Consider the following 26421-nt stretch of genomic DNA (forward strand, 5'->3'; position numbering starts at 1 on the left):
CCCCTCTTTCAGAAAAGAGACTTGTCACCTTGTGTGTTGGGAAATAAGGGGTAAGACCAAGGGCTACTGCAGTCTCTTGGAACCTCCTCTTAACATTAGAAGGAGTCATAGCCAATTCAGGTTGTCGCAGCTCCTGTGGCACCCTACAAAGAAACCAGCTGAAGAACTGGAGATGCAGCCAGGAGGGAATACACTTCCAGAGGGAATTTGCTGGGGCAAGGCACATTGTTTATGTGTGTTTCACCTTAGATGGGGGTTTCTCATGGCCAGTGAAGACTGCAGCTGTCAGCAGGTCATTATGGATCCTTACTCAGAATCCAGGATGAAAAAGGCACAGTGCTACTAGGCTGATTTTCACTTTCCACAGAGTAACTTCTGAGGTTTTTAATGTACCGTTTTCCGGGGAGATTTCTTTGCCTCTCAGTCCTATGTGCCAAAATTCCACAATCTCTGAACATGGCAGGGCTGTTAATTTTGGGCCCAGATTCTAGGACTCTGTTATGGCTTTTGATTTAATTTTGATGCTAAGATATTTTAATAGCAATGTCATCAAGATTGTGTTAAAGGTGCAACATTCCACAGTGCTAGGTAGTCTTCTTTCACCCTACTATCTAGTAGGCTTCAAAACACTGTGTTTTAAACCATCTGTATTATAGAAGGTATTTTAGGTGTCACTTTCTATAGAATAAACAGTAGGCAGCCAAAGTTTTTTTTTTTTCCTACTGGGTCTCTTGCAGCCAGGAGAACTCTCCTGTAGTTCTTTGTGCTTGGCCATTGAACTAGGAAATGGGTTTCATGAAATAATGTCGTGTGTTTGCACACAGAACTGAAATCCCCTAAGCAGGCAGATAAATCGTTAGCAGATAGAGGGCGAAGAAACGATCACGTCCTAATTTAAAATTTCTGCTATTCTGAAATTAGCACAAGTTACAGAAGCTGTATTCTTAAACACTGTTCTGTGACACTGAATGTTGTCATGAAACTTTCAACAATGAAAAATAAGTTCAAGACCTCTTTCCTCTTCTTGCTGCTTATTAATAGTGGTTTGTATAGCCTTGTTACATCACATCTGTTGTTCTGGGAAATAAAGGTATTTTTACTCTTCAGATAAAATAATCTTGCAAATCCCTTGGTTTATTTTACAGGAATAAGGTTAACTGCCATCTGGCTTTAGATAGGTGGACTGAGGCCGTGGAATGGAACAAAACTGGGATGGTGAGTCAGTTTGGTCATCAAATCATTACCTGAAAATGAGTATGAATGGAAAAAATGTAGGGATGTAATCAAGAAGATGACTGTATAGCAAACACTAAACTTTTTTTTTTTGTAAAAAGGTAAACTTGACATTTTGAAATACAGCAATTCCTTCAGCCCAAAGTTTTGAGTGGTTTTCCAGAGGACTCAACTTGAAATACTTGTGTAACTACCTCTGTATATTACAAGTAAGCACATTAGATCCACTTTATGTAGGCAAACAATGAGCTTTCTCTGTAAGTACATTACAAATTCATCCTGACTTTTGCTAAGTATATGAATTACTATTCCAAAGCTCATGTTACCTGCATTGTCATTGGACTGCTAGCATGGCATTGCAGCAGGTAATCATAGCGCCTCATCTGCTTCCCAGGCAGCTTTGAGTTCATTAGACAATTTTTGCAATTTTCTTCTCTCCACCCTATTTATTTATAGTTACCTGTTGTTGAAGAATCCTGCCTGAGCTGACTAGCTGATTGACTTCCAGTGAAGTGGCTCTGGGGAGAGTGCCTTCTAAAGACAGCTGCAGGTTGTAGTAGGTTTTGGCAAGGATTTAGGTGCCTATAAGCAGTTACGATTGTAGTGCAGTGTTAAACTAAGGAGGCTTAACAATACTGTAAGCACCCTTTTCTCAATTTCTGCTTTAACTTGAAAAGTCCACTCGGATTGTAAACTGCATTAGCTGCCATTGGGTTATCTCACCCAAGGAAAGCAGTCTGAGAATTCATAAAATGTGTCTTGGAGCTACTGGTATGTGCAACAACATAATGGTACTTGCAGTTTTAATACAAATTCTATCAGCAACTTCCACTGTTGCGTAAACTTAATTACAACTGAGTGTGTAACACCAGTGAATAACAAGTGTTAAATGACATGTGATCAATAATTCATTTGTTAGCACAGTATTGCTTACTGTGAAATGACCTTGATGGGAACAGCCTTACAAGTAACTTCCTTTCATTTTGCCATATTATTAACGGAAGACTAATGTAATTTTTACTGGTAAACAAAGCAATTGCTTTTTAAACGAATGGTGAAAAATCAAACCTGCAGGCTGTGAGCTGCAGGCTGCTATTCTTCCATTCTATTGCATCCTATCACAGCTTCTGATAGCAGAGTTGGTACAGGAACTGTTTTCAGGAACCAGGAATACTACTCACCAATAGTAGGTCTCAAGTTGGGTTTTGGGAAATAGCTGCCCTGCAGTGCTGAATTTAAAACAACTGGGAAAGCGCTCACCGCTACTTTTCAGTGCTAGCAGATCAACATGTTCATCTTCTGCCTGTGGTTTTCTCATGGTATTTCTGTTGCTCAGTTCTGTGGGTTGTTGCTGGATGGGTTCAAAACCGTGGGGCTGCCAGAACTCTAATTTGTGGCAGCTGCCTATGTTTCTGTACGAGATACTGTATGTATGTATAGCTGCTGCATTCAGGACTCATTAGCCTGTACTAATCTATTCAGGTCTCTGTATTAATCTCATCAAGAGCTATGTAAAAAAATAAAGTGTGAAGTACAGGAGACCTCTTCGCCTGGATTATCTTCTGAATCGTTTGGCATGTTGGTGCTACAGCAATGTATTAGGCATGTGTTGCACAAGTATGGACTCTTATTTTCCTATGTGGAAGAGAAAAATTGTGAAGGCATATATATGGGTTAAATGACTTAATCACATAGAATTAAGTTCTTGAGTAAAAAAAATACGGCTTGTCAAGGACTTTTTCATATCTTGTGTTTAGTATTCTGAAATGTGTATCACTTGATCAGCAAAACGTGCTGTCATAACGTGCTGTCATTTGCTACTTGCCCCGTGTTTGAAAACTAAGTAATGGATTGTGTTCGGTTGTTTGCAACTGCCACTGAAGTGCTTGCTGCTTGCAGTGAAAAACATCTCGTCTAACCTTGTGTTTTGAACATGGTTGCCTGTGAGTACCTGGTACTAAGGTACATGTTCAGTCTCTGTTTTCTCCTAAATTATTAGCATTGGTTCTCCATACAGCTCATTGTTTTCCTCCAGATAATAGGGAAACACTTTCTGCATTTCTGGGACAGGGACTTGCACAGTAAGGCGTAGCGCAGCCTTTGTTTTTTGAGTCGTCACGTTCCTCCCGGTGTCGCTGTTGGTCAGGCTAAAGCCTGCTGAAGGGCCGCCGTTAAGCTCACTAGCCAGCTGTGTAAAACACAAATCTCTTCATCTCAATGTCTTTTATATTCCAGCACATCTGGGAACACTACTTCTGAGCTGGTAATTAAATACACTTTATTCTGCAAAAGCCTCAGTAGATTAGTGCAATTGTTATATAAAACATGAACTCCAAAAGCCAGAGGATAAAAATAATAGTGTTTCAGCTGGGTACTCTTCTCCAGGGAGGAAAGAATTGTTTAATACATACTTTACACAGCGTGTTACTGTTCTCTGGTTTTACAGCTGTTTTCCTGCAACCTGATTTCAAGGTGGAGTTAAAGGGAACAAACAGTGCAAGCTACTACGTCTCTGAACTTCAGAGGAAGACCCATCCTTTCATTAAACTGTGGAAAGCTCAAAGTTGGTGCTAACTGTGTTTCATGCTTCCCTGGCACCATCCTTACAGGTGTTCCAAACCTCCTTGCATGAGGTGGTGAAGTTAGCATCACCCACTTATTCAGGGTTATGAATGCAGGGTTATTCATTATACAGAGGTAATGAAATGACAGCATGCACATTTGAAAATGAGAGACTGAGGAATAACGGAGGAGAAATACCATGTGTGGCTCCTAAGGCTTTTATTTAATCCCTAGGCTATTACTGAGCACTTATATTCTCCTGTCTTTTGTTTGTCTTGGGTTTCAAGAGGCTACTCACTCATTGGGCTGTGATTTAGACTGACCTGTAACGATATAAAACTCTCAGTCTGATGTGACTGCTGCATTTGAGAAATACCTTAGAAGTGCAGCACATACCTCTTCTTTGAGTTGTGTTTCTTCTAACTACATTTTTTACTACGATTGCTGGTATTTTTATATTTTTAACACATCACAGCAAGTATGCAGGATACTCGTAGAACCCCAGAATTCAAACCTCTTTCTAGCTCATACATGACTGTATTCACTTATTGACTGTATGTGCTCACAATCATGTGTTTGAGAAATGGGAGATATCTGTTTGCCCCATAAAAAGTAAAGACATTCCTCCTCCTCTCAATTTGATCCAGATGGCACTTGATTTATGGTCTTGGTTTAAGGCAGAACAAACAGCAGAGCAATGTTATGGTGACGTTTCATGATACAGTGCAAGTCAAACTATCCTCTTAAGCTTTGCTGCGTTATTAAATCTCCATAGGCTGAAAAACCAATGTGAAGACCTTAGCTGAAGGAGAGGGTATGCAGGATCATGGGGTGACAGCAGAGGAGAAGAAACTTAAGGCAAGAAGAAAAAACTCAGGGATGGAACACAAGGTAGGAAATCTGAAAATGGTGAGTCAAGCACTGCTGTTCCAAAGCGGGCATAACCAGCACTGGCTGCTGTTGACTCTGTGTTGCCTGGTCATTTCCTTTCCATATTTTTTGGTTAGTTGTGTTACTGATTTCCTCCCCCCCCACCCCCCCCGCCTCCACCCCCGCCTCCACCCCCGCCAATTTCTTGTTGAATTGACTCCCTGCAAAGTCTGACAAGCACCACAGCTGTGCAAGGAAACCTGTAGGAAGGCAGCAAGCAGTCACTGGCTGCAGAAAAAGGAAGGAAAGTGAGGATGAGGAATTCAAAACCACCAGCAAAGGGGGTGGTGAAGCCAGGGTGAAACACGCAGGCAGCATTGCAGAGGAGAGAGAGGACCCAGTACCAGGCGTTTAGGTGCTAGATATTACATTGGGAATGCTGGGGAAGATAAGAGTGACCTCTTGCAAGCGGGAGGTGTGGCAGAGTGCACAAAATAAGATAGATTGAAAGAGCATGGTTTTGAATATTGTATAAAGGAACAAAAGGATAAGGTAATTACTGGATGAGGAGAACAGGGGAAGGAGTCGGATGTTGTTTAAACCAACACATAAGGCTGCAATTAGGGCAGATAAAGCATACACAGACATATTCACTATGGAACAATGTAATCCTAAATCTCCAGATCGGTTGAGAGTTCATTGATTGGAGCATGATTCTGGCAGTAGGACAGACTGTCAAAACTAGTTGTTGTGATTAAGGAAAAGAGCACCAACAGCACAAAGGAAAGTATCTGAGAGCAGAAGCAACATTCTTGCTTTGATAGTTATGTTTCTCCTAATGTTTTCTGTACTGTAAAAATTGTCCCAGTGTCATTCAGCATCTTTTGTGTAAAAATACCCCACCAAAAACCAAAAAAAGCACACCAATTTTTGTTCCATGTTTTTTAAGATCAGCTCTGATGTATTAATCTATGCATTTCAAATCTCTGTATTTATTAGATTTATTCAGCCAATATTTGCCTAAGTACTCTAGCCTGCATGCTGATGGTATCATTTACTCTTCTGGCTGTTCACTGCCTTCTTTCTGAACAATAAATACTGAAAGTTCAGAAAGGCTAACCCTTACTGGTACTTAGTCTGTGTCATTCCATGTTGTGCTGTTCCTACAAGAAATGGTAAATATGAAGCATACTTTGCACAACTCTTTTCATGAGTTCTTCAAATCACAGATTTCCTAATTACTATGAGATGTTTGTCATTCCTCAAGAGTGTTAGTTTGTTTCTTTAGGGCTTCTTTGAAACTGGGTTAGGACATCAGTATTTCAGTGTACTGGGCTTGCAAAGAAGAAGTGATTTGCTTGGCTTACAGTGGTCCTCAGCTAATCAGAAAACATATTTTGAAATTTGTATTTAAGCTGCTAAGAAAACTTGTTTTGGAATGTGAGTTAAAATACCAGGAAATCATGGTCTTTCATTATTTCCCTACCAGAGATCAAAATGAATTCTGGCGTAGAATTACAAAGGGTATGACCCAAGCCAAAACAATTCATTTTCCCCCTAAATACCTATAGACCACCATGTATTTTCTATAGCATCTCCAAGACTTTGTTTTAATTGTTTACCTAGTTCATAATTTTGTAGCTTCCCATTCCTCAGCACTGAGGTGTGATTAGTCAACCTTTGTTATGGTTCAGTTAATCAACAGGGCAGAGCAGAAAATACTTGTGTTCTTTTCTCATTACTCTGGCTTAGCACTGTTTCTGTTTGAGCTCTAAAAATTGTCTATAATTACTCCAGAATGATATTTGCTGGGAGTGGAGAATCTGTATCTGTGTGTGTCTCTACCAGGCCACTTCATTAAGACTTGAGATATCAATTTTTGCTTTCTTCCACCAGGGCAGGATGAACACAGTGAGCACAACCAGAGCACAGATCAAGTTCTCCCTGATCTCTGTTGTGAAATGCTGTTGTTCAGCTTTCATTTCCTCTGCAGCTCTTCCCCAGGCGAGAGGGTGCGAGAAGCTGTACTTCCCTCTTACCCTGCTCTGCTGGTCACAGAGCTGAGGAGAGCCACCTGCCCACCCTTGCAGCCTGACCTGCCCCGCGGTGGGGCACCAGGGCAGGGGGCACACAGGCACAGCCCCCACCCGCGCCCTCCCAGCTTCCCATCAGTGGAGCCAGTCGCTGGGGGTCCGCAGTACCACATAAAGGGCTCCTGCTACATGAAGCGTAAAGGTGATGGCCTGGCTGCAGTGTTTCTGAAGGTAAGAGCAATGTGTGCTCACAGCAGTGCATGAGCATCTCAGGCTGAGGGCTGCTCCCAAGATTTCCAGAGAAATTGCTGTTGCTCCACAGTTACCCGGTGCAGTGACTGCAAGGTAAAAGCACAGACACTTCAGCACAAAGACAGCTTCCTTCATAGAGCTGTGGCCAGGGCACTACGAAGCAGGATTTTGGCTTGTGCATTGCTTTAGAGGCTGAACAGAATCTTGGTTAAACTGCTGCCTCACCATGCTGGTTTCCACATGGGATCTGTGCTGCCCACTGGGACATCGCTTCTTTCTCTTCTGAGCTGCCGAGCTGTCTGGCAGTGAATCAGCTGCTGTCCTGCAGCCTTTGGCTGCCTGACTTAGTAGGTTTGCTGTGAGCCAGGCCAGGGAATCTCACAAGATGTAGTTGTAACTGCTTTTATGACCAGGGGTATATATGTTTGTGCATGGTGGCCCTATCCAAGCTTGCACTTGAATCACAAAATCATTTGGGTTTAAGATCATCAGGTCCAACCGTTAACCTGGTACTGCCAAGTCTGTGCTGCCAAAAGGGAGTTAGACATCCAAAGCAGCGCCTTCCACTTCTATCCACAGGAGATAAATGTGTTGTCACCCTGGAACTCGTAATTTCCAGCTCCTCCTTTCTCTGCCAAACTGGTTATTCAAATCTAATCTATTTAGCAGATTTAGCAGCAGAGGTGATGCAAAGTACCTTTGTACTCTGGACTTTGCACAAAATAACCCCAAATTATTTTCCTGGAAGCAAATTAGGATAGTGATGGCACAGGCCTGCTGGTGGGGATGGGAAGCAGCAGCACATGACCAAGAAGGGGGGGGGTGACGGTAGGGTGGCAGTAGCACAGAGGCAACTGCTGGCAAGTTGGACAACTGTCAAACTCTGCCTCTCTTAAGTGCCTAATGGTAGAGGAGATGGAAATGTGCATGTCTGCAGTGGCTCAGGCAGCTGTATGACTAAACTCTCAAGTATCAGGCAATGCAGATTTCTTCACGCTCATTCTTAATCTCAGGAAAGACACCAGCTGCTCAGCGTTGTGAGTGGTGCAATAAATGATAATAATGTAGCTGGCCACAAGTGTTTTGTGAGAGATTGCTCATTGCAAGTGCTAAAGAAGGTGGCAGAAAGACAGGCAGTGTAAGTTATTCAACAGGCCCTGAGCACCCGTGGCCTAGCTTATGACACATGCTATTGCCAATGAAATCCCAGCTGAGCAACTTACTCATCAGCCAGCCCTAGGAGAGAAATAGGCTGATTGCACATGACTTACGGGAACAAGAAGAACCACTGAGCCTACAACAGAGGTGTGAAAGGATATTTTCCTTTGTTTGGCGAATTTGCACTTCCTGAACTATGCCTTCACTAAGCCAACTGAATTGTGGCAGTAAAATTATTGACTTTTTTTTTTTCCCCTCAAGAAACCTATATTGAAAGTCACAGCTTGGCAGCAACTTGCATAGTGCTGCTTCTCAGGTGCTGTCGCTTGCACTGCTGCCAAAAGGCTGTCAGTGCCCTGGGCCAGAAGCCACTGTACCCTCAGACCTCTGAGCCAGGATACACTCACCACTGCAGCAATTCACACTTAAATTGCGTTTTTGTATGTGTTATGCATGTCTGTTTGTGTGTATGTATATATATGTGTATGTCTACACACACACAAAATTGTATGTGATGCAAAGCAGTGGGGAAATGACCTGGGAGTCCAAATAAAGACTATCACAATACAGAGGCTTTCATACTTCGGACTATTTCTTGATCATAACTTGATTAGATAATCTAGGCTGCTAATACTTACTTTTTGATGGGGCAGGTTTTCTACTGATTTTCTTAACAAGGTTGCCAAAGTTTGTTCTAGACTGATGACAGGTATGAGGGAAAATATGTTGGAGGAAACATCAAAACTTCATTTCAGCCCATAAAAGATCTGTATTTCATTTGCTCAAATTGTACATCCTCATTGCTCAGCAACGATGGCAAACTTTTGCAGCATTTAATGTTATACTTTTCACTTTTTATACTAGCATGATTGATAAGAATGCTGGAGTCTCCTGTCATGAGGCTGTGGTGTTAGCCTGTGTGCAAGCTTATTTACTTATGAAATTTTTGTGTCAGGTTCAACATAGGGAGGAATAGTTCTCTCCTCCTAGGGCTTCTACTGTCCCTGATGGGACTAGTGTGGAATGAGCATCCACTAGCAGCGCAGCCCCTCGTCCAGCAGCAGTAGCACATAGTTTTAAGTGGTGGTATCACCAGCAGCAGTAACAGCTAGCAAAAGTGGTGAAATAGCTGGAGATTTAAAATTTCCCCAGTGAAGGTATGTTATGGAAGGACTTTGCCTAGGGGCGATGGGAGTGCAGCTGTTCTGCAGCTTCCGCAGGCAAAGCAAGGAAAGGGCAGCAGGGGAAATCCTGTACTTCTCCAAGCTTTCTAAGTTCAGGCTCCCAAGCACCCTTCTAGGATGGCCCAGAACACCACACAATAATAATTTAGTGGCTAAACCAGCATAGCTGTTACATGCTCACTCATCTGTGCTTGGGTGTATTGTAACAAGTTTTCACTTGTTGGAAAAACTGTCAGAGAGGGAAAAAAAAAAAAAGCTAACATGTTCTACGGTTTAGACATTAACATCTCTGTTTTTTCAATGTGATTTAAATACATCTGCTATTGCAGTACATTCTTGCACATTGTAAAAGAAAGAATAGATGAATTCAGAACAGAATAAATACCCACACTGTGGAAATCAAACTAGCTTAAAGGTCTCTCAGTCTGAGAGCTGGAAAGAAAAAAAAAAAAGGTAGTTTTCAGAAGGACAGAAAAAAAAACCTTCTGAAAAGAATGCTATGTAATACACTGTACAGTTGTTACTGTGTATCTCCAACACAAAAAGAACTACATTTTTTCACCAGATGCAGAAATTTAAATGGAATTTCTAGCGTTAGCTTAAAGAGCTTTTTATAAACATTAAAACAGAACCAGGACTTGACGGCTCTGCTGCTTACAGCAGGGCAGAACTTATTAATGAAAAACAAATGAATGGGAAATAAAACTGGTAAGCAGAGAGAGTAAGAGATGAGGGAGTTGATTTATGTTTGGTGTTGGCGCCTGGAGACTAATTCCACTACTCAAAGCAAGGAGGAAAAAAATCCAGTCAAGTGTGTCAGCATATAACCTTGCTTTTGCAGGGGAAAAATGAATATTGCACTTAGCTTACAGTCCATCTTATCCCAAGGTATATTTGCTACGACAGACATGCTTCCAATATTAACATTACTGCTGTCACAACTTTAAAAAAAAATATCTCATTTCCATATGTTGGAAATAGTAATACAGGTCTGATTGTGCCAGGTAACTCTATCTGCTTCCTGAGGGAACACACACACACAGACAAATGATCATAGGACAAACACATTATTCTTTTATAATCCTCCGTTGTCATCTACAAAGAGGAGTTTTCTTTGATGCTTACAGTTGAGGAGTTAACCAGAGTCGCGTGGAAGCCCAACTTACCACTGCTAACGCATTCAGTCCATCTCAGTCATCTGTGCCCACAGCTCCTTGGGGAAGCACCGAGGTACAGGGCAGGTGTACAGAGAAATTGCCTCAGAGTATTCTTACCGTTTCCAATTTTGCTTCACTTTGCATGGAATAGAATTACAGAATACAATAGAGGGCAAAAGTAGTAATGTCAGTAAAACTTCTAAAACATTATTTCAGGCATTGCTCAACAAGCCTGTCTTTGATGCTGTTAGACAGACTCTTCTTCATAGATCTGATGCAAAATGAACTAATTTTGGGTGGGTTACCATTTAACAGATCAACTTTTGGATTCAGGTTACATCTGGTAGCACAAGAAGGGAAATGGAGGCAGACAATGGGCAATAAGCAGAAGGAGGGAGCAACTATGGCAGCCCTCAACAGCCAGCCCTGAGCACCCTTGTTTCTTTAGTCCTAACTGTAATCCAACTCATGTGCTTTCATTAGTTCAATTAGACAGCAAACCACAAATTGTTTTCATGGGAGGAGTTACTGTGGTGGTCAAAGTGTGATTTCAGAAATCAGAAATATATGAAGAGACTTGGAGAAGTATGGAAGATGTCTTCCCACAATCAAGAAATTGAAGTCCTTCAGCTCAACAACCATCTTCCTTATAGCCGTTACCATTAATCAGTCCTTAGAAGGCTGGGCATTTCCAGATCAGCTAATGTAGATTATTTATTTATTTTCATGTGTGCTGTTAGTGGCATTGCTTAGAACTGTTTACAGGAAAACACAGGGCACATCTTCACATAGTATCATAAGCCAGTACAATAAAGCATTTATTTCTCACATGATTTGTCTGTGAGAGAAGGTTCATGGTTCATTTCATACATTGTGGAAACATCTGTTAGTACACGCTGACTTTCTTCCCACCTTGCCCATGCCTCAGAATGCAGCCACATGTGCATATTGCCACGATAACAAGCTCTAAGTGCGGGAAGGATATGGAGCTGTATTTTGCCCTGCGTGCCAGGTGCAGCATGTAAGGTTATAATTAAGTTACTCATTACCTTTTCTTCTTGGAATGAACCCCTATCTGTCTATCTGTAGATAGTGCAAAGAGCTGGTCTTTAATTTTGTACTTAACGGCGCATTGGAATGATTTTCCTTTAATCTTCTGCTAAGCACTTCTAAAATGCCTAGTCAGTGGAAAATTACCTTATTAATACCATTAAGTGAGAACAGCAGTTGAAGAGAACTTTATTGTACAGCCCAGACTACCTGCGTTGTCAATGACTAATAAATCCTTGTTATGAAGTTTAATATAAAACATCACTCCTGCAGAATAGGATGCAGTTACTACACCATCGTGACGTGAACTTGCTGTTTGTGATGTAAAGCCTGGAAAAAGATACATTTTCAACCTTAAGAACATAATGAGCTTTTAAGCAATAGTCAGATGAACTTGTACAGAAATTGGCAAGGCACAATGTAGGTCACATGTACAGTAAAATACATAGGCATAGGCTCCACACACAATGGACGAAAGTTAAAAAAATATAGGGAGGGGAAAAGAGCTATCTAGACTGAATTCACAGAGGCTGGCAGCTAGCAAGCATCTAGTTTTTTTGACACAGATGTTTACTTAGTAAACAGACATCCAATTCAGGGTGTTACTCCTTCCACCAACAATTACGCTCTTGGAAATGTGTTTGGACCTTCCAGGAGGGGCAAGATATTTGGCACAAATACTGTCTGTTGTGGGGAAGAAAGGTAAAGTGATTCATGCAGAGCATTTGTAACTTCTATAGGGAATAGCTGGAATATTCTTACATGTTTTGTATTAGAAACACAAGCTTGGGAAAACATAGGAATGCCTTGAATTCATGCTTGAAGTCTGCTTGCTAGGATGCTGCAGCCTGATGACTCATTTGTAAACTGTAATAGAGATGATACCAGGTACTGAAGAAAGACAAAATCTTCTGATTATTACACCAATCCCACTGGTAGCCTCTCAAGAAAGACAAAAGCCTCTTATTATTACACCAATCCCACTGGTGGCCTTCCAGAGCACTTTCCTAACCAGCTCCTTCTTAGGATCATCCCCTTTGAGGGTCCTACCAGTAGCAGGTGTAGGCAAGGGGCCCTAACCATGGTGCTGTAAGGATGTGGGCTTCCTCACCCAAATAATTTCAGATATAATCTGAGTAGTGACAGTATCGCTGGCGGTTTGACTAAAAGGGAAGTTGAGAGTCAGTAGATGCCACCAGGAGGAAAACCTCAAGGTCTAAAATGCAGGGGTCTATGTACCAGTGAAATTCCTGTGTTTTGGATGGGAATAGTTACAGACATCATAAGCCTGTGTGAAGCTCAGGGAATAAACTCTCCTAAGGGCTGCTGAGTTAGTGCATATACTATACGTTGTTTTAGTACATGCATTTTCCTGACCTTCTGTTAAAATCCAGGAAGGCTACAGATAAAGAGGGAATAATGAGACAATAATGAAATATACTGGCATGTATTTCGTTGTGGCTGCTCACTGAACAACAGGTATTCTAAAGGTCCACAATGGTAAAATAGTATTACACCGATATTATAATCCACGAAAGCAAAAAACCTCATCCCTTTCGCCTCATTACATGAAACCACGTTTAGCAGAAAGGTCCACTGGGTTCAAACCATAAACCTGGAAACATCAAATGAGATTAGTCAATTTTCCCTCTTGAGCAAATTTGCATGTCAGACTCAGATAATCTCACCAGGCAAACTGAAAGCAGGTGCTGGCAAAATCCTTTCAAATGATATTATTCCTCTGCTGTTTACAGAAGCAGAGACACAGGCACTGAGCACAAAGGGAACTGTTTGCTCAGTTTTCTGTCTAAATAGCCAGCTTTTTCATGATCTTTACTGCGTGTCACCCCCGGTCTGTAAATGCAAAATCTCCTGTTGTTCTTGAGAGTAATACCTCACTAGCAGCTGCAGCTGAACCAGCCAAGCAATAGCCCACAAAGGCCCGAAAAACACCAACCTAGAGGTTTATTTAGTGTTTGTCAGTATTAGGTGGAACCTTGGAAATGGAAGTGTAGGCATAGCAGGAATGAGTGAGCATTGCTACACATTTGCATGGAAGTTCAGAAGAAACCAGTGATAGAATTCAAGACAAACATGTGCACGCACACACAAAATTGTTAGTCTTTTCTACAAAGGCTAATGACAATTAGTATTTTTCATGTTCTGCAGAGAGGGGGCTTTATAATACTTTGCCTTAACAGAGTGCTAGCTGCATCCTTCACAACAACTGTATGATAAACTTGACACCCCTCAGCCCAAGCAGTTCAGGTAACTGACTTGGCAGAAAACTAATTCAACAAGCCCTCAACCCATCCAGCCTCTCCAAACCCATTTCTGCTCCTTTCTTCTACCTGTGAAAACGTGTAAGAAAATAACAACTGGGAATATGGAAGAGTGGAGAAATGGAAAAAAGGACTTTTCCTCTTGACAGCAGCCTGAAGACAGAAGAATTCCAAACCATCAGAAAATCATGCCTATAATATACTTCCATGTCATGTGGTTCTGCAACCCTCTCCCTTTCCTCCCAGCAATTTTTAGCCATTTGGTAACCTCATACTAATGAGGTGGAGAAAATAATTTCAAATTAGTCTCACCAGGCCAGGATGTAAGTCCACTTGCTGTACATCGGCAGAATATATGTGGAAAAGTCAGGTCTGATCTATGGCTCCTACCCACAACCACCAAAAGTGTCTTGGGAGTTTCCTCAGAATTCATTTTCTGAGAAAGAAAATCAAGCAGCTGTTTGCTTGTTTGGTTGTTTTTTCTCCCTTAGAGTAAGCAAGCAGACAAACTGAAGAAAGTTGGACTAAGATTGCTAAGAAAAAATTACTGCATCACCAACTACAACTACAGAAAATGTTAGTGATGTGTCCATGTTGCCTTCCATGTATCTGCAAAAGCATCTTTCCAGAACTAGGTCCTTTGTGGCTGGTGAAACCCAGGGTTTTTTCCAGCCTCTATGCTGTGAGGGACAACAGACAGAAAAAACTGGAAAAAAAAAACGAAAAGAAGTAAGAAAATTGGCTTTTAAAAGTAATTTCTAGGCAGCCTATGCAGCTAATTATACATGAACATTATTAACACCTTGCACTAAATATTTGGTGTATATTTCTGACTTCCTTGAAGTCACACATCTTCCCACCTGCTTCTGTAAACTAGCACTTCACCTCTGACAAATAGCAAAACCCCTCCTCGAGGACTTTGGACTACATACCAGAGATGCTAGTTCAGGAAGCCCCCTTAGCTTTTTGCCCAACTCCCAGCCTCGCAGCAAGCACCTTTTCCTTGCTCATCACTGCTGCTGCTACTTCCCACCCAATCAGGACTGGGGCAAACTCCCCCTCTTCAGTCACAAGATTAGAAAACCTCTCACACTGCAAAACTTTGTCCCCACTGGGTCTTGCGTGTGCTCTGCCTCTCAGATTGGAAGCACTGCAGTATTATGCGCTGCCCAGCTGTGCACTGACTTCTGAACAGTATGACATCCTCAAGACATCCTCCTCCTCCCTCTAGGAAAAGGAGTGAGGGTACCAATGGACGAGCAGAGGTGAGGTGGCAACACTGAATTGTGACCTGAGCCACAAGCACCAAGCACCAGTTCTTTCTTCGGAGTGTAATTTGCTTCTCTGTTTTGAAAGACACTGTTACACCTTTGTCCAGACTCGCCTCCCCTGGCATGCTGCTGCCACGGGCTAAAGGGCATGTATCCACCTTTGATTACTCATGCAGGCTGGTAATTACTGTGTTCACTTATGGCAAATGATAAGGCGTTAGCCTGCCTGCTTTACATAAGGCAGATGCCAAATATTATCTCTCTTCCTTTGTTTTCCTATAGCAAAGCACATCTTTGCTGATGTAATGGAATAACAGGCTAACACAGTTCAGCTGTTGCATATAATCAAGCTTCCCTGAAGTTCCTTTGATAAAGGTGACTTGTGGCATCAATTTTTAAACCATAAACAGAACTACAAACTTCTGTTACTGATACAGAATTAAAGGAAGCTGAGGATAAGGGAGAAGATAAGGTCAGAGTCCAAAATATTCATAAGCTGTGTAACTGTGGAAAAAGATAGCAGTAGTGGAAAGGATGGAAAAAGAAGAAAACTTAACTTATTTCAATAGGGCTTTTTTTGTGAAACAAAGTATTCCAATAATTTCATGACAGCTGAGGAAGGAAAGGCAGAGGCTGCAATAGGGAGAACCATGAAAACTCAGATTTCTGACAGACCGTGCTCAGATGGAACCTTGAGCCAGGCAGGCACATTAGAGGGCACATAGGGCTCTCCAAGCTGCTTCAACATTAGGATACTCATCTAATGTTCTTAAAGGTGAAATCACGTGAGAAAACTATTAAAATTTCCTAAGAACTCTGGGGGCCAAATTTACTCCTGCTGTTTGGTCATTGCAGTCTGGGAAGACCTCAGGTACAGCTGAGTAACAGGAAGCACATCAGCAGGACGCAGCTCGCAACCCTTCCTGTGGGGTACTGTTTTTTGCACAAATTTTATACTGTATGAGCCTCATCATCATGATTATCACACTTGACCAATATTCATGCTGATGGATGGAACTGAGTTCACCTAAATTATAGTATCGAGTCGCTTGTTTTAAAAAAGTTTATTTAAACAAAGTGGGTACATTTCACAGAAATGGTTATAAAATGCATAGCATATTATAAACAATACTGTTACTTTAAAGATACTAGTTTTTATTATCCTAAATACTGCTTTTTAAAAACTAACCAGCCTGCTTGGTGAATTAGAAAGCTAAAAATCCCCAGTTATCCCATTTAGGCACTGTGAAAAAAATAGTACGATATCACAAAGCAGGTGTCCACTTCTTCATTCATTCTAGTGATTGTATTGCTGCATCATTAATTCACCAGTTCCTGTTATGTGGAAATACCTGTTCCCTGGAGTCACATACCACGACTAGATTTCCATCAACTGGAGCACAAATTGCACTTGTTCAGCTAACCAAAACCCCATGCAACTCCAAGGAAAGCTGACTCAGGGTCTTCACACCGATTAACTTAATGGACAGAGACTATGAGTGGACAAAAAACCTAGCAGTTATTCTAAGCTGTGCAGGTATGTCACATCTATACTGCAATTTATAAGCAACTTGATTTTAAGTTGGCAAGTCCATACATATTTCAAGCTTGACTTCAGTGGAAACTGAATCCCCAGTTTCCTTAGGTCTGTAAGAAACAGACCTTACCCTCAGCGGTGATGCAATGCCACAGAAAGCAGAATTGAGCCTTTTTACAGCACCTGAGAACTGTGCACGCCTCGAGCATTCAGAACTTCACATAACCACATTCAGAGGTGACTGTCTTCTGATCTCTGGGACACCCCAGCACAAAATAGTAAAAATGTATAGCAAAGCACCAATCCATAACCGTAACTGACCAGCTTATTCACACTTCAGCATGAGTCATGACTGAAATTCTTCCCATTTACACTTGTATGATGATAGCAGAAAGCAAATGCTGAGGTAAAAAATTGATGCACCAGGTTTGTGCTGGTGTAAGCAAGTCTAGAATCAAGCAAGCTATAAAATCCATTAATTCACACACAACAGAAAAGAAAAAAATCCCCTTATTTTTAAAGCATATACGTACATGTAGATCAAAACATACATGTTGTAGATCAGAACATACAGGTTTTCAACACTTATAGATACATGCTCAAGAATAAAATGACTTTCTGCATTATGACATGAGCTTTACAGTAGTTTAAGCTTGGCTTGGACTGAAAATAGAGAAGCTTGAACTCTGGCCAGCAGAGCTCCTTTGGAACTGTTTTCAAGAGAGAAGAATGAGGTCTGAAGCAGTCCAAGAACATCGACGTTTCATTCACGATCTTCAAGTAGTTTTTGTAAGTTGTTCTGTATCTTAGAAAAAGGAGAGAAAAATAACTGGGGGGCAGGAACCGTTATACTGCATTAAAAAACCCAAGACATACTCTTCATTATACTCTCTGCCTGCATCTTAATTCTGTCACAACTATTCATACCAATGGTATTAATGCTAAATGCTTCCTGACCTAGCCAAAGGAAACATCTGGATACAATCAGCTAGCAGCACACCTAGCTTTCATATTACGAGCATCTCCTGCAATTTCCTCCTATAGATTCTCTCCTTCATTAGGTATAAGAAAAAAATGATAGGAAAAGACTAGAGCTAGAAAGAAAGGGACAAGAAACCCAATTATTTTGAATCTGATCAAAACCCATTAAGAGCCTCAAAGTTGCCGTTCAGGTTAAAGTGAATAATTCAAACAATTTTGTAACAGTTTCAGCTACACAGTTGCCTATGAGGCGTACGCAGCGAAATGAGTCTTTTAACCATTAGCAGGTATGTCCCATTTGCCTGGTTCAGTGTATTGTTAGTGGGTTATCTTTCCTTAGTTACACTGAAGGCAACACCAGCCAGTCACATCCTCAAAGATGATTTGCACAGACCCATTCTACAAAGCCTATTTATCTTTCATCTCCTTGTCCTTAAAAGCAGAGAGGGGGGAATATAGTGGGCCACATTCCCTGGCACACGTGTTCTCTGTATCTTAGTAACTAGCAGTCACTGGCTGCAGAAGGTTTAGTCACAGATACTTTCAGGCTTTAATTTGAGGAGCCATTATACTTCCTGTTCACAGATACCACTTCTTAATCCTACCTCATTTCTAGCCCAGATGCACACGTTTTTCAAGTGGGGCATTTTGGGGAAAGGAGCACAGGAAGAAGCACCTAATTTTGCAAGAGTCACTTAATGCATACATAGGATTTTCCTTTTAACAAGCTACATTAGAATAAGGGAATGAGTAACATTAGGCCACGTTTTCCCTCCCCCAGTTTAACACTTTACACTCTGATAGACACGGTGCATTTTAACAACCTGTTAAATTCACTTAAATGCCAAAGCAAAATTCTGCTAAGCCATGGCAACTCCAAGTATGAAGCTGAGCTTGCAAAAAGCTCAAGGTCACACTGAAAAAGTCATTGCAACATACTGCACTGAACGCTTTTTAACTGGAGAATAATTTCTACTTTTTAGTCTAGATAATGCCTGTGCTCTAGTTTACAATGCTGCAGTTGCACAGGAAACGAGGTGAGAAACAAGTTACACCGGAACTGTCAATGCCACCTGTGCTGCTGAAGCCAGCTGCAGTCAACTACTAGCACTTTTCACTAAGGCATATGAAACAGTTAAGCAGTAACTTTGCTCCGAGAACATAAAGCTATTAGATTTCTACCAGTTTTGCAGTACAAACATCCTGTTCTAACCACTGCTCATCTAGATTAGACAGGACTGGGATGTGACAATATGCAGCTACAGGCAATACTCATTTAGCCTGTATGCATAGTAGCTGATTGTCTCTTGAGTATTCGGCAAATACAAGGGAAGACTTAAAGGGTCCAATCCTGTAGACACTAAATGAAAAAAGCACTGACTTCAGACTCTAAATCAGGACAGAGGGCCTCTTCTCTGGGGATAACCGAATGATCTGATCATCCAGCTGCTTTTTACTATGTCTCCAAGCAAAGACTATATAAGGGAGTGGGAAAGTGCCTAGCCCTGCTGCAAAGGGCTGGCTGGCAGGCTTCCCACTGAAACGACGTCTCTCATGAACCATCTTGCCAGCCTGTCCCAGACAGCTGGAAAGCAGTGACCTCTTAAATGACCTAATTTGGCTAAAGATTGTATCTGCTAATCCTCTGGTAAGTATTTTCCTCTGTATTCATATTCTTAGCATCCAGAGCATACAGAGGAGTTAAGCTAGCATTATTTTAGACTTCCACCACAGCCAAGGGGGTGGAGGTTTGGGCAGAGAAACCTCTTTTTGGCAGTATTTGTAAAACCCACGCCACACAGGTAAACAGTGATATTATGTAACCCTAGCTTTATGCTACTTGAGAAACTTTGTTTAGGGGAAAAAAAAAAAAAAAAAGGTATTAAAAGACCTTGGCGTGCACTGGGATTTAGAAACAGTGCAAAAATATCTTCTGTGACTTAAGCACACAGGAATTCAAGTAACCTTTGGATTGGCTCCACTGATACTTTTTTTTATGCTTGGCCAGTGTACATGTTCCCAACATGTAACATTTCATGCACCTGTATTGTGCGCAGCTGTCATGGTTTGGGGGTGGGGGGACAGGACAGGGGGCTGCAGGGGCAGTGGCTATGGAAAGAGGGCAGGGGCTGCCCTGTGCTGGATACAGCTGTTCCAGCAGCCTCCAATGGACCCACTGCAGGGGCACAACTGAGACCCTCAGCCAAGACTGTGGTCAAGCCTCTAGGAAAGTGTATTCAAAAAAGGGGAAAAACACCAAACAGAGACAGGAGCAGAGTAAGATGGTGAGAAACAGCAGAAGGAACACCGGAGTCTGAGAGGGAGTAGGGGGAGGAGGTGCTCCATGGCAGAGAAGACGTCCGTGCTGCAGCCCATGGAGAACCCATGCCACAGCAGGTGGTTACTTTCCAAAGCACGGAGGCCCTTGAAGGAGCCCACCTCCAGCAGGGGGAAAATGGGGAAAGAAAGGTGCAGCAGAAAGTTACTTTCTGTAACAGCCTACCAGCCCCACTTTGGAGGCAGGGAATGGGGTGAGGAGTTGGGAGTGGAGTGAAACTGAGCCTGGGACAGGGGGGAAGAAAGGCAGCGGTGTATCGTTTGTCCTTGTTTCTCACTACCCAGATCTATTTTAACTGGTACTATATTAAATTGATTTTCCCCAAGTCAAATTTGTTTTGCCTGCAACAGTAACTGGTAAGCAACATCCTTGCTTTTACCTTAATTCACGAGCTTCCTCATTCTATCTTCTCCCCCTGCCCTGCTAGGAAGGGGGAGAGCAGTTGGCTGTGTGTCTGACTGCTGGCCAAGAGTAGCCCACCACAACAACTAAAACGGAAATAAAGTCTGCACACCCACTTTTGTTTTGCATAGGTTTCCAATTTAAGTCAGCAAGTGCATTTAGTTTTGCAATTAGAGTATAGTAAAAACTAAATGCCAGGAATACTCGGAATTACAAAATTGGTGCAGCAGCATTTGTGTCACCAAAACAGGCAGATTCCAGCCACTTCATGTGAAGAAGCTGACCACACATGAAAGCCAGCATTGTTTTTCTTTATAATAATTAACCCCCCCCCCATAATCTCAAACAAAAGCCCCAGACAAAAAAGTTCATCAAATAGTAATAAAGGTTAAGTTCAGAATCCTTAGCCTTGATGGACAATAATCCCTCACTGAAATCATTACATGCAATAATCACTCCTGAAGTGTACATTTATTAGTATTCATGGTTGTAAGCCTCAGCAAAAGGCAAAACATTTACACATACCAGTGCTTGTACTTGTGCTAATTTATAGTCCAAAACCCCGTCCTTTGTCTAGGAAAACATGTCAGCTTCTTATACCAAATTTGGGGGTAATTTGGCACTTTTCAAAATAACAGACTATAGAAATTCCACAAGAACTGGGTTAGTGTGTCAGAATTTGCATTATATCATAGGAAGTTACCTTTTCCAATTTTATAAGATTAGCAGTTAACTCATCACAAAGGGCATCAGCATTAATTTGCAGATGAGATCCCAAACCTTGGTGCCCTGCACGTCTGTCAAACAGAATAAAGAAGTAAGTGTGACAGAAGCAAAACAGAGTAAAACAGAACTGAGAGATACATGTAGATGGGAATACAGTGGCAACATTGTAAACTGTACTTGTTTACAGAAACAAAGGCCTCAGTCACTTATGCACTCTTGACCATATTCTTTATGTGGTCTCATTCTCCAGAAGTTTAGACAGAAAACTTTACAGCTATTTCCACTGGCAATAAGTTGAAAAGTTGCATTAAGTTCCATGTCCCGTGACTTGAAGGAAATCAAAAAGTCCAACCCCTTGACACTGTAGAAGTGCACATTAGATCATCCTTTATCTTGTACTGTTTGAGATCAGAGCAGCAAAACCCAGGCCCTTCTCCTGTAAGAGTGCTTCAGAAGAGGGACACAGCACACTGTTAATAAAAACATGCCAGAAGTGGGAAAATGGCTTTTGACATTGCCTGCTCTTAGAGACAGGGTTACCCCTCTCATTGCATTATGGATAAAATACAAATGCAAGCCTGTTTAAGATAAAGAACGATATACTTCCTACTCCTTTTTTATGAAGAATTTAGCTCTGTCTTCTCACCCGTGCATACAAGTCCTACTGCTTTCCACAGAAATCAGCTGAGAGCAGCTGGATCCTAAGCAGCACCAGTCACTGTTCAATATGACAAGCGCACTGTCAGTGACCTATATGTCACTGACAGGTCACCGAAGAAAGCTGAATTGACAAGCACACTTATTGAAGAACTTGCTACAGGTTTGGAACACTTTGCAGACAGTTCCACCCAGTCTTGGTACAGCTCTTTGGAGTTTACTTTCCCTGTTTTTCAGGTGGTGCTTCTCCAGCTATCAGCATTGCCACTCAGGCTGCAGGTGGCTACAGGTCTTGCACAGAGATTTACAAATAGCTTTTGAAGACATGTTTTTCAGACCACCTCAGAAAAAATCACGTATAAGAAGGGGAGAAGAGTTAATGCAAAATTTAATGTTGAATGAACTGATTAGTATTCTCAGCAGTATCCAGTTAACTACCTTCTGCCCTCAGAGAGGAGTAGGAAGCTTGGCATACTGCTGTGGTGTATGCCCCTTGCACTGCCTACCCATGCAACTTGGAGATTGAAAAAAAGAAGTAAAAACACAGGGGCAGACAATATCTGTGACTCTAGCTACAGAATGGGACTGTCTATGGAACCATGGCCCCTTTCCCTATTTCCTCTTCAAATACACAAAGAACCTTCCCTTGGTGTGTTTGGGGTTTTCTTTGTTTTGGTTTGGTTTTGTGGTGTGGATTTTGTTTATTTTATTTTAGCAAAACAGGATATCAATTTCTAAAGAGAATATAAGCAGCCCAAAGCTTCAGCAAACATTATACAAGCAAGTCAGATTAGCCCAAAGATTATGAAGTAACTTCTGTCATCTTCAGCTAATCAAATAACATCAAGAGCAAAGACAGAACTTATACCTTTTCCACAGAATCGTTGCTCTGGAAAGGAAATGATCACTTCCACAGTTTACACTGAAGTTACTCACAGCTATATGAAACATTCTCAAGGCAGTAGTATACCACGACATACCACATTTTTACTGAAAGTCTTAAACAGAAAGCTGTGAGATGAGGCTAGTACAGAATACAAGAACTACAGCACACTGACTTATCACAAGGGCACTACAATATGACAGTGGTTTCCGAGGAAAATAGATGAGCATGACAAATACTGGAAGATTTCCCGAATTTTACAGAGCGTATCTTACTCCTTAATATGTGAATCAAAGGATGTGATGGAAATAATACGTTCCTCCAGGACACTGATTTTGTATCTCATGTAGAAGGTAGAAAATATTAATACACAAACCCTGTAAGAAAGGAAAATAAGGTACATCAGTTAATCAAAACTTTAAAGGTACTTGACAAATTTAATGCTAAAAGCCATTTAAATTGTTACTTGCACATGTTGAATAATAACGGTATCATTCTTAGAAACACCTCAGGAATACCCGTAAGTGGCAATCAGACAGTTATGAAAATCTCAGCCCTGAGTATGGCTTTGCTAAGTGACATGTAAACTGAACTTGCAAGTAGTTAGTCTTTAACACATCCTGAACCAGAAGACCCTTTGCTTTTAAAAGTGAAAGGCCTGTTAGGTAAGCCTGCCCCAGCATTTCTACTTCTGAGAACTATAGAAGCCACAATTCTCAATGGCTTCCTTTTTTCAAGTGAAGCTTAGATTGCACTAATCTATGTATACATAAAAAATCATAGTATTTTGATAATACTGGTATTAATTGCTAACTTACAGAACTGCGTAAAATATAAGTACATGGTTCAGAGATAAGAGCTTCTGGGTCTTCACTTTGTGGAAGAACCTGAAGGCTTCAGAATGGCCTACGAGGACAAGAACCAAGCGTTACTTTGATCAAAGCAGACATGGCACACGAATCATTTTTAGAAGCATGCAACAGATAATATAAACATAAGGATAAACAAGAAAGTTCTTCCAAATTACATGAACTGACATAACTATGCAAACTTATCCCTGCTAACTCCAGCTGAAGATATGGTCTTGACTCCTTACCATTTCGAGGACTGTTTCGGGCTTTTCCATCAGGTCCACGTTTACTGTGTGCATCTGAGTGGAGAGACTTTGCCTCAGTCTTGGAAACTTTCAAGTGAGTCTGTGTCTCAACAACATGATAATCTGTCAAAAGCAAGATTTTTAATAATGATGAAATATGAAGTCAAAGGAAGCTGTCGGTCGCTTAGGTTAGTTGAGGAGTAGAGTAAGAAGAAGATTTTAAAAAGTGTATTTCTGTACTTGGACAGAAAGCAGCATTTGGTTTAGTAATCTTAAAACACATTATTGTAATGTGTAATTCCACATTATCACAAAATATAAAGCATCACCTGGACTGGAAAAGGATGATGCATTTACATTTTAAGATCCTTTGAAGGATGGCAACCTGTACAAATTTTGAAGGTTATCACTGAATTTCCAGTCAGAAGATTATACAGGCACAAAAGTAATCTCTCAAAAGGACTGACTATGCTATAGTAATGATTCCAAGTGACTTTAAGAGCAACATCAAATGGAGATACTGCATTGTTACTTTAAAAAGATTACAGTTCTCTTTCCTGTTTTTTAAATGTGGATAGCTCTTGAAAGAGATAGAACAGAAAAATTCAGTCGCACTCAGTTTTATTCATGCTTTACTTGCACCCTGGACTGCTTGAACGATGCACAAGAAACAGAATCACAACTGACAGATGTACCCCCCTTCCCCCCCCCAGTTCTTCTTCCTAGGGTGATTCTTTAACTGCATGTTGGTTTTTTATTTATGGAAAAGGAAAATGGAAAGGTTTGAAGTAGTTATTAGCCATAAGGAAGTAACACAGGAAATTAAATCATTATTCAGAAGCATTCATGTGGCAAGTGATGACACCACGATTTAGTTACTGTTTCACAGATGCCACCAAACAATTAAAAATATGCACACAGTAAATACCAAAGACCAATGAAAGCAAACAGCCCCAAATCATACCACTGAAGAAAAGGCACACAGCAAAAAAGAAGAGTTAATTAAAACTAATGTGACAGAAAACAGTTATAAAAATGATAGTGTTTAATTTAAAATTAACAGTAAATGTTTCTTTTTCTACAAATAATTTTATAGTCAACATGGAACCTGGAGTAGTAACATAACAACACATTAATATGTTAATATGTATTAATTCTACAACAGAATAATACCTTAGCTTTTTCTATTAACATTCAATATATGCTACATAAAACAAGTTCTGCTGTACTTATGAACTTACATGCAGTGAGTTTCTACACAGCATTCCTGCTAATTAGGTGAATAACTTGAGGCATATTAAATTACAAAGAGCACTGTTAAGAACAACTTTGGACAGTATCTTCAAGTGTCTTAACTGCAAAGAATAAAGTGAGGGTTTAAAAAACAAACCCACAAATCCACATGTCAAAAATAACTTTTTTGATGACCAAAACCCACCACAGTAAAGGACATGATTTGTACAGATTAAAGGAAGTTACATTGTGACTTAAATGACTTTAGAGGTTTTTGTTTGCTTGTTTTTCTTTTTTTAAAATGAGGAACATCTCCCACACTATCTCTGCTAGCATAACTCATGGGGGATATAGGGAGCAAACAGTACATGAATAAATAACTGGAAGCAGTAATGACAAGTCAGATCCGCTGCTGACCAAGTCATTGCCTGTGTCTGGATTGCAAAGGGACAAAATAATAGAAACGCAGCTAACATGGCTTTGAGGAAGACCTGGAAAATGACACAATTCTCCAGGACTGTGGACAATGTATATTTCATATCAGGCGGGGATTAGAGAAGCAAAACTGAGAGCTAAACAGTTCTCATCTTCTTGGGCCTCCACAATCTCTCTCACCTTGGAAGCATTCCAGCTCTGGGGTCTGCGAGCCTGTGCTGCTGGACTCTTCCATCTCTTGCCTCCGCTGCTGCACTATTCCATCCAGATCAGAATAGTCTTCATTGAAATCCTGATGGGGAGAAAGCATCACAAGAAAGCTCAGCTCTGTTCTAAATCCAATCAACCTTATTTCCTCTGACCTTCCTCTAGAAACTGAACCAATAATTACAGATTTAAAACTGTTAAACAATGAACAATCTCTGTTATCAAGCTGTAGAGATCAAGTTAGCAAATTAAGTCCCTCTGATCAATTCAAGCCTCATCCCCTGCCACTGTTTCAGTGAGGATATTAAGCCTGTGTAGAGAAGAAAGACACTTCAATTAAACAAACTGAGATGTCCAGGACAGGCATTACTGGAATTAGAATCTGGTCATCAAATGTGCCTACATGTCTTTCAGATGTCTGAACCGGCTCACAGAGGAAGGACTGCAACTAGAAACACTTCAAAAAGTGTCATGGCAGTCAGAAAAGCAACTTTAAGTTACTACAGAGCACTGTGAAACTTGACTGTTAAACAGAGATATGCAGAGCACATAGACCTTGGAATATATCCAAAGTGCACACACGTATACATACTGCATGTGATCAGATGAAATACACTTAATGCTAATCATTCCTACTGCCTCCCAATGTTAAAAAAATTGTGGAAGTTTTAGAGGACAGATGTCATGATTTCCTTCAGTTGCCTTTCTTCAGACATAAATGGTATTTGCAATGAAAGCTGCCATGCAACAAAAGAACCAACATCTAAGCCATTTACCAAGGGCAGAGTTGTAGGACGATCAGCTCTGAAGCTGTTTTCTGCAGAAGAGGGATTTGGACTGTTGCCCATGCTTTTATCCTGAAAAAAGCAGCAGT

At 41.0% G+C, this 26421-nt stretch overlaps 2 protein-coding genes across 4 annotated transcripts in view; one reads left to right on the forward strand and one right to left on the reverse strand.

Moving 5' to 3' along the window:
* Positions 1–6626: 6626 nt before the first annotated feature.
* Positions 6627–26421, forward strand: part of LOC308056817 (uncharacterized protein) — a gene marked incomplete at its 5' end in the record, with an annotated part of 365182 nt that continues 345387 nt past the window's right edge. Inside the window, one exon of the mRNA XM_080372678.1 lies at positions 6627–6929. Coding sequence (XP_080228804.1) covers positions 6627–6929 — 303 coding nt within the window. The remainder of the gene's footprint in view (positions 6930–26421) is intronic.
* The window catches only part of GRAMD2B (GRAM domain containing 2B), a 32705-nt gene continuing 23365 nt past the window's right edge, over positions 17082–26421 (reverse strand). For 2 of the 3 annotated variants that reach the window (XM_080372676.1, XM_080372677.1), the window contains exons 8-14: positions 26324–26404; positions 25521–25632; positions 23673–23795; positions 23395–23482; positions 22852–22953; positions 21014–21107; positions 17082–17394 (exon numbers count right to left, since the gene is read on the reverse strand). In XM_080372676.1, coding sequence (XP_080228802.1) covers positions 17353–17394; positions 21014–21107; positions 22852–22953; positions 23395–23482; positions 23673–23795; positions 25521–25632; positions 26324–26404 — 642 coding nt within the window. In that variant the 3' untranslated portion in view covers positions 17082–17352. Of the gene's footprint in view, positions 17395–21013; positions 21560–21867; positions 22954–23394; positions 23483–23672; positions 23796–25520; positions 25633–26323; positions 26405–26421 lie in introns of all 3 variants that reach the window. The other variant, XR_013924972.1, reaches the window with a different exon arrangement.

This window comes from Falco punctatus, assembly GCF_963210335.1.
Source record: "Falco punctatus genome assembly, chromosome: Z".
Lineage (NCBI taxonomy): Eukaryota > Metazoa > Chordata > Aves > Falconiformes > Falconidae > Falco > Falco punctatus.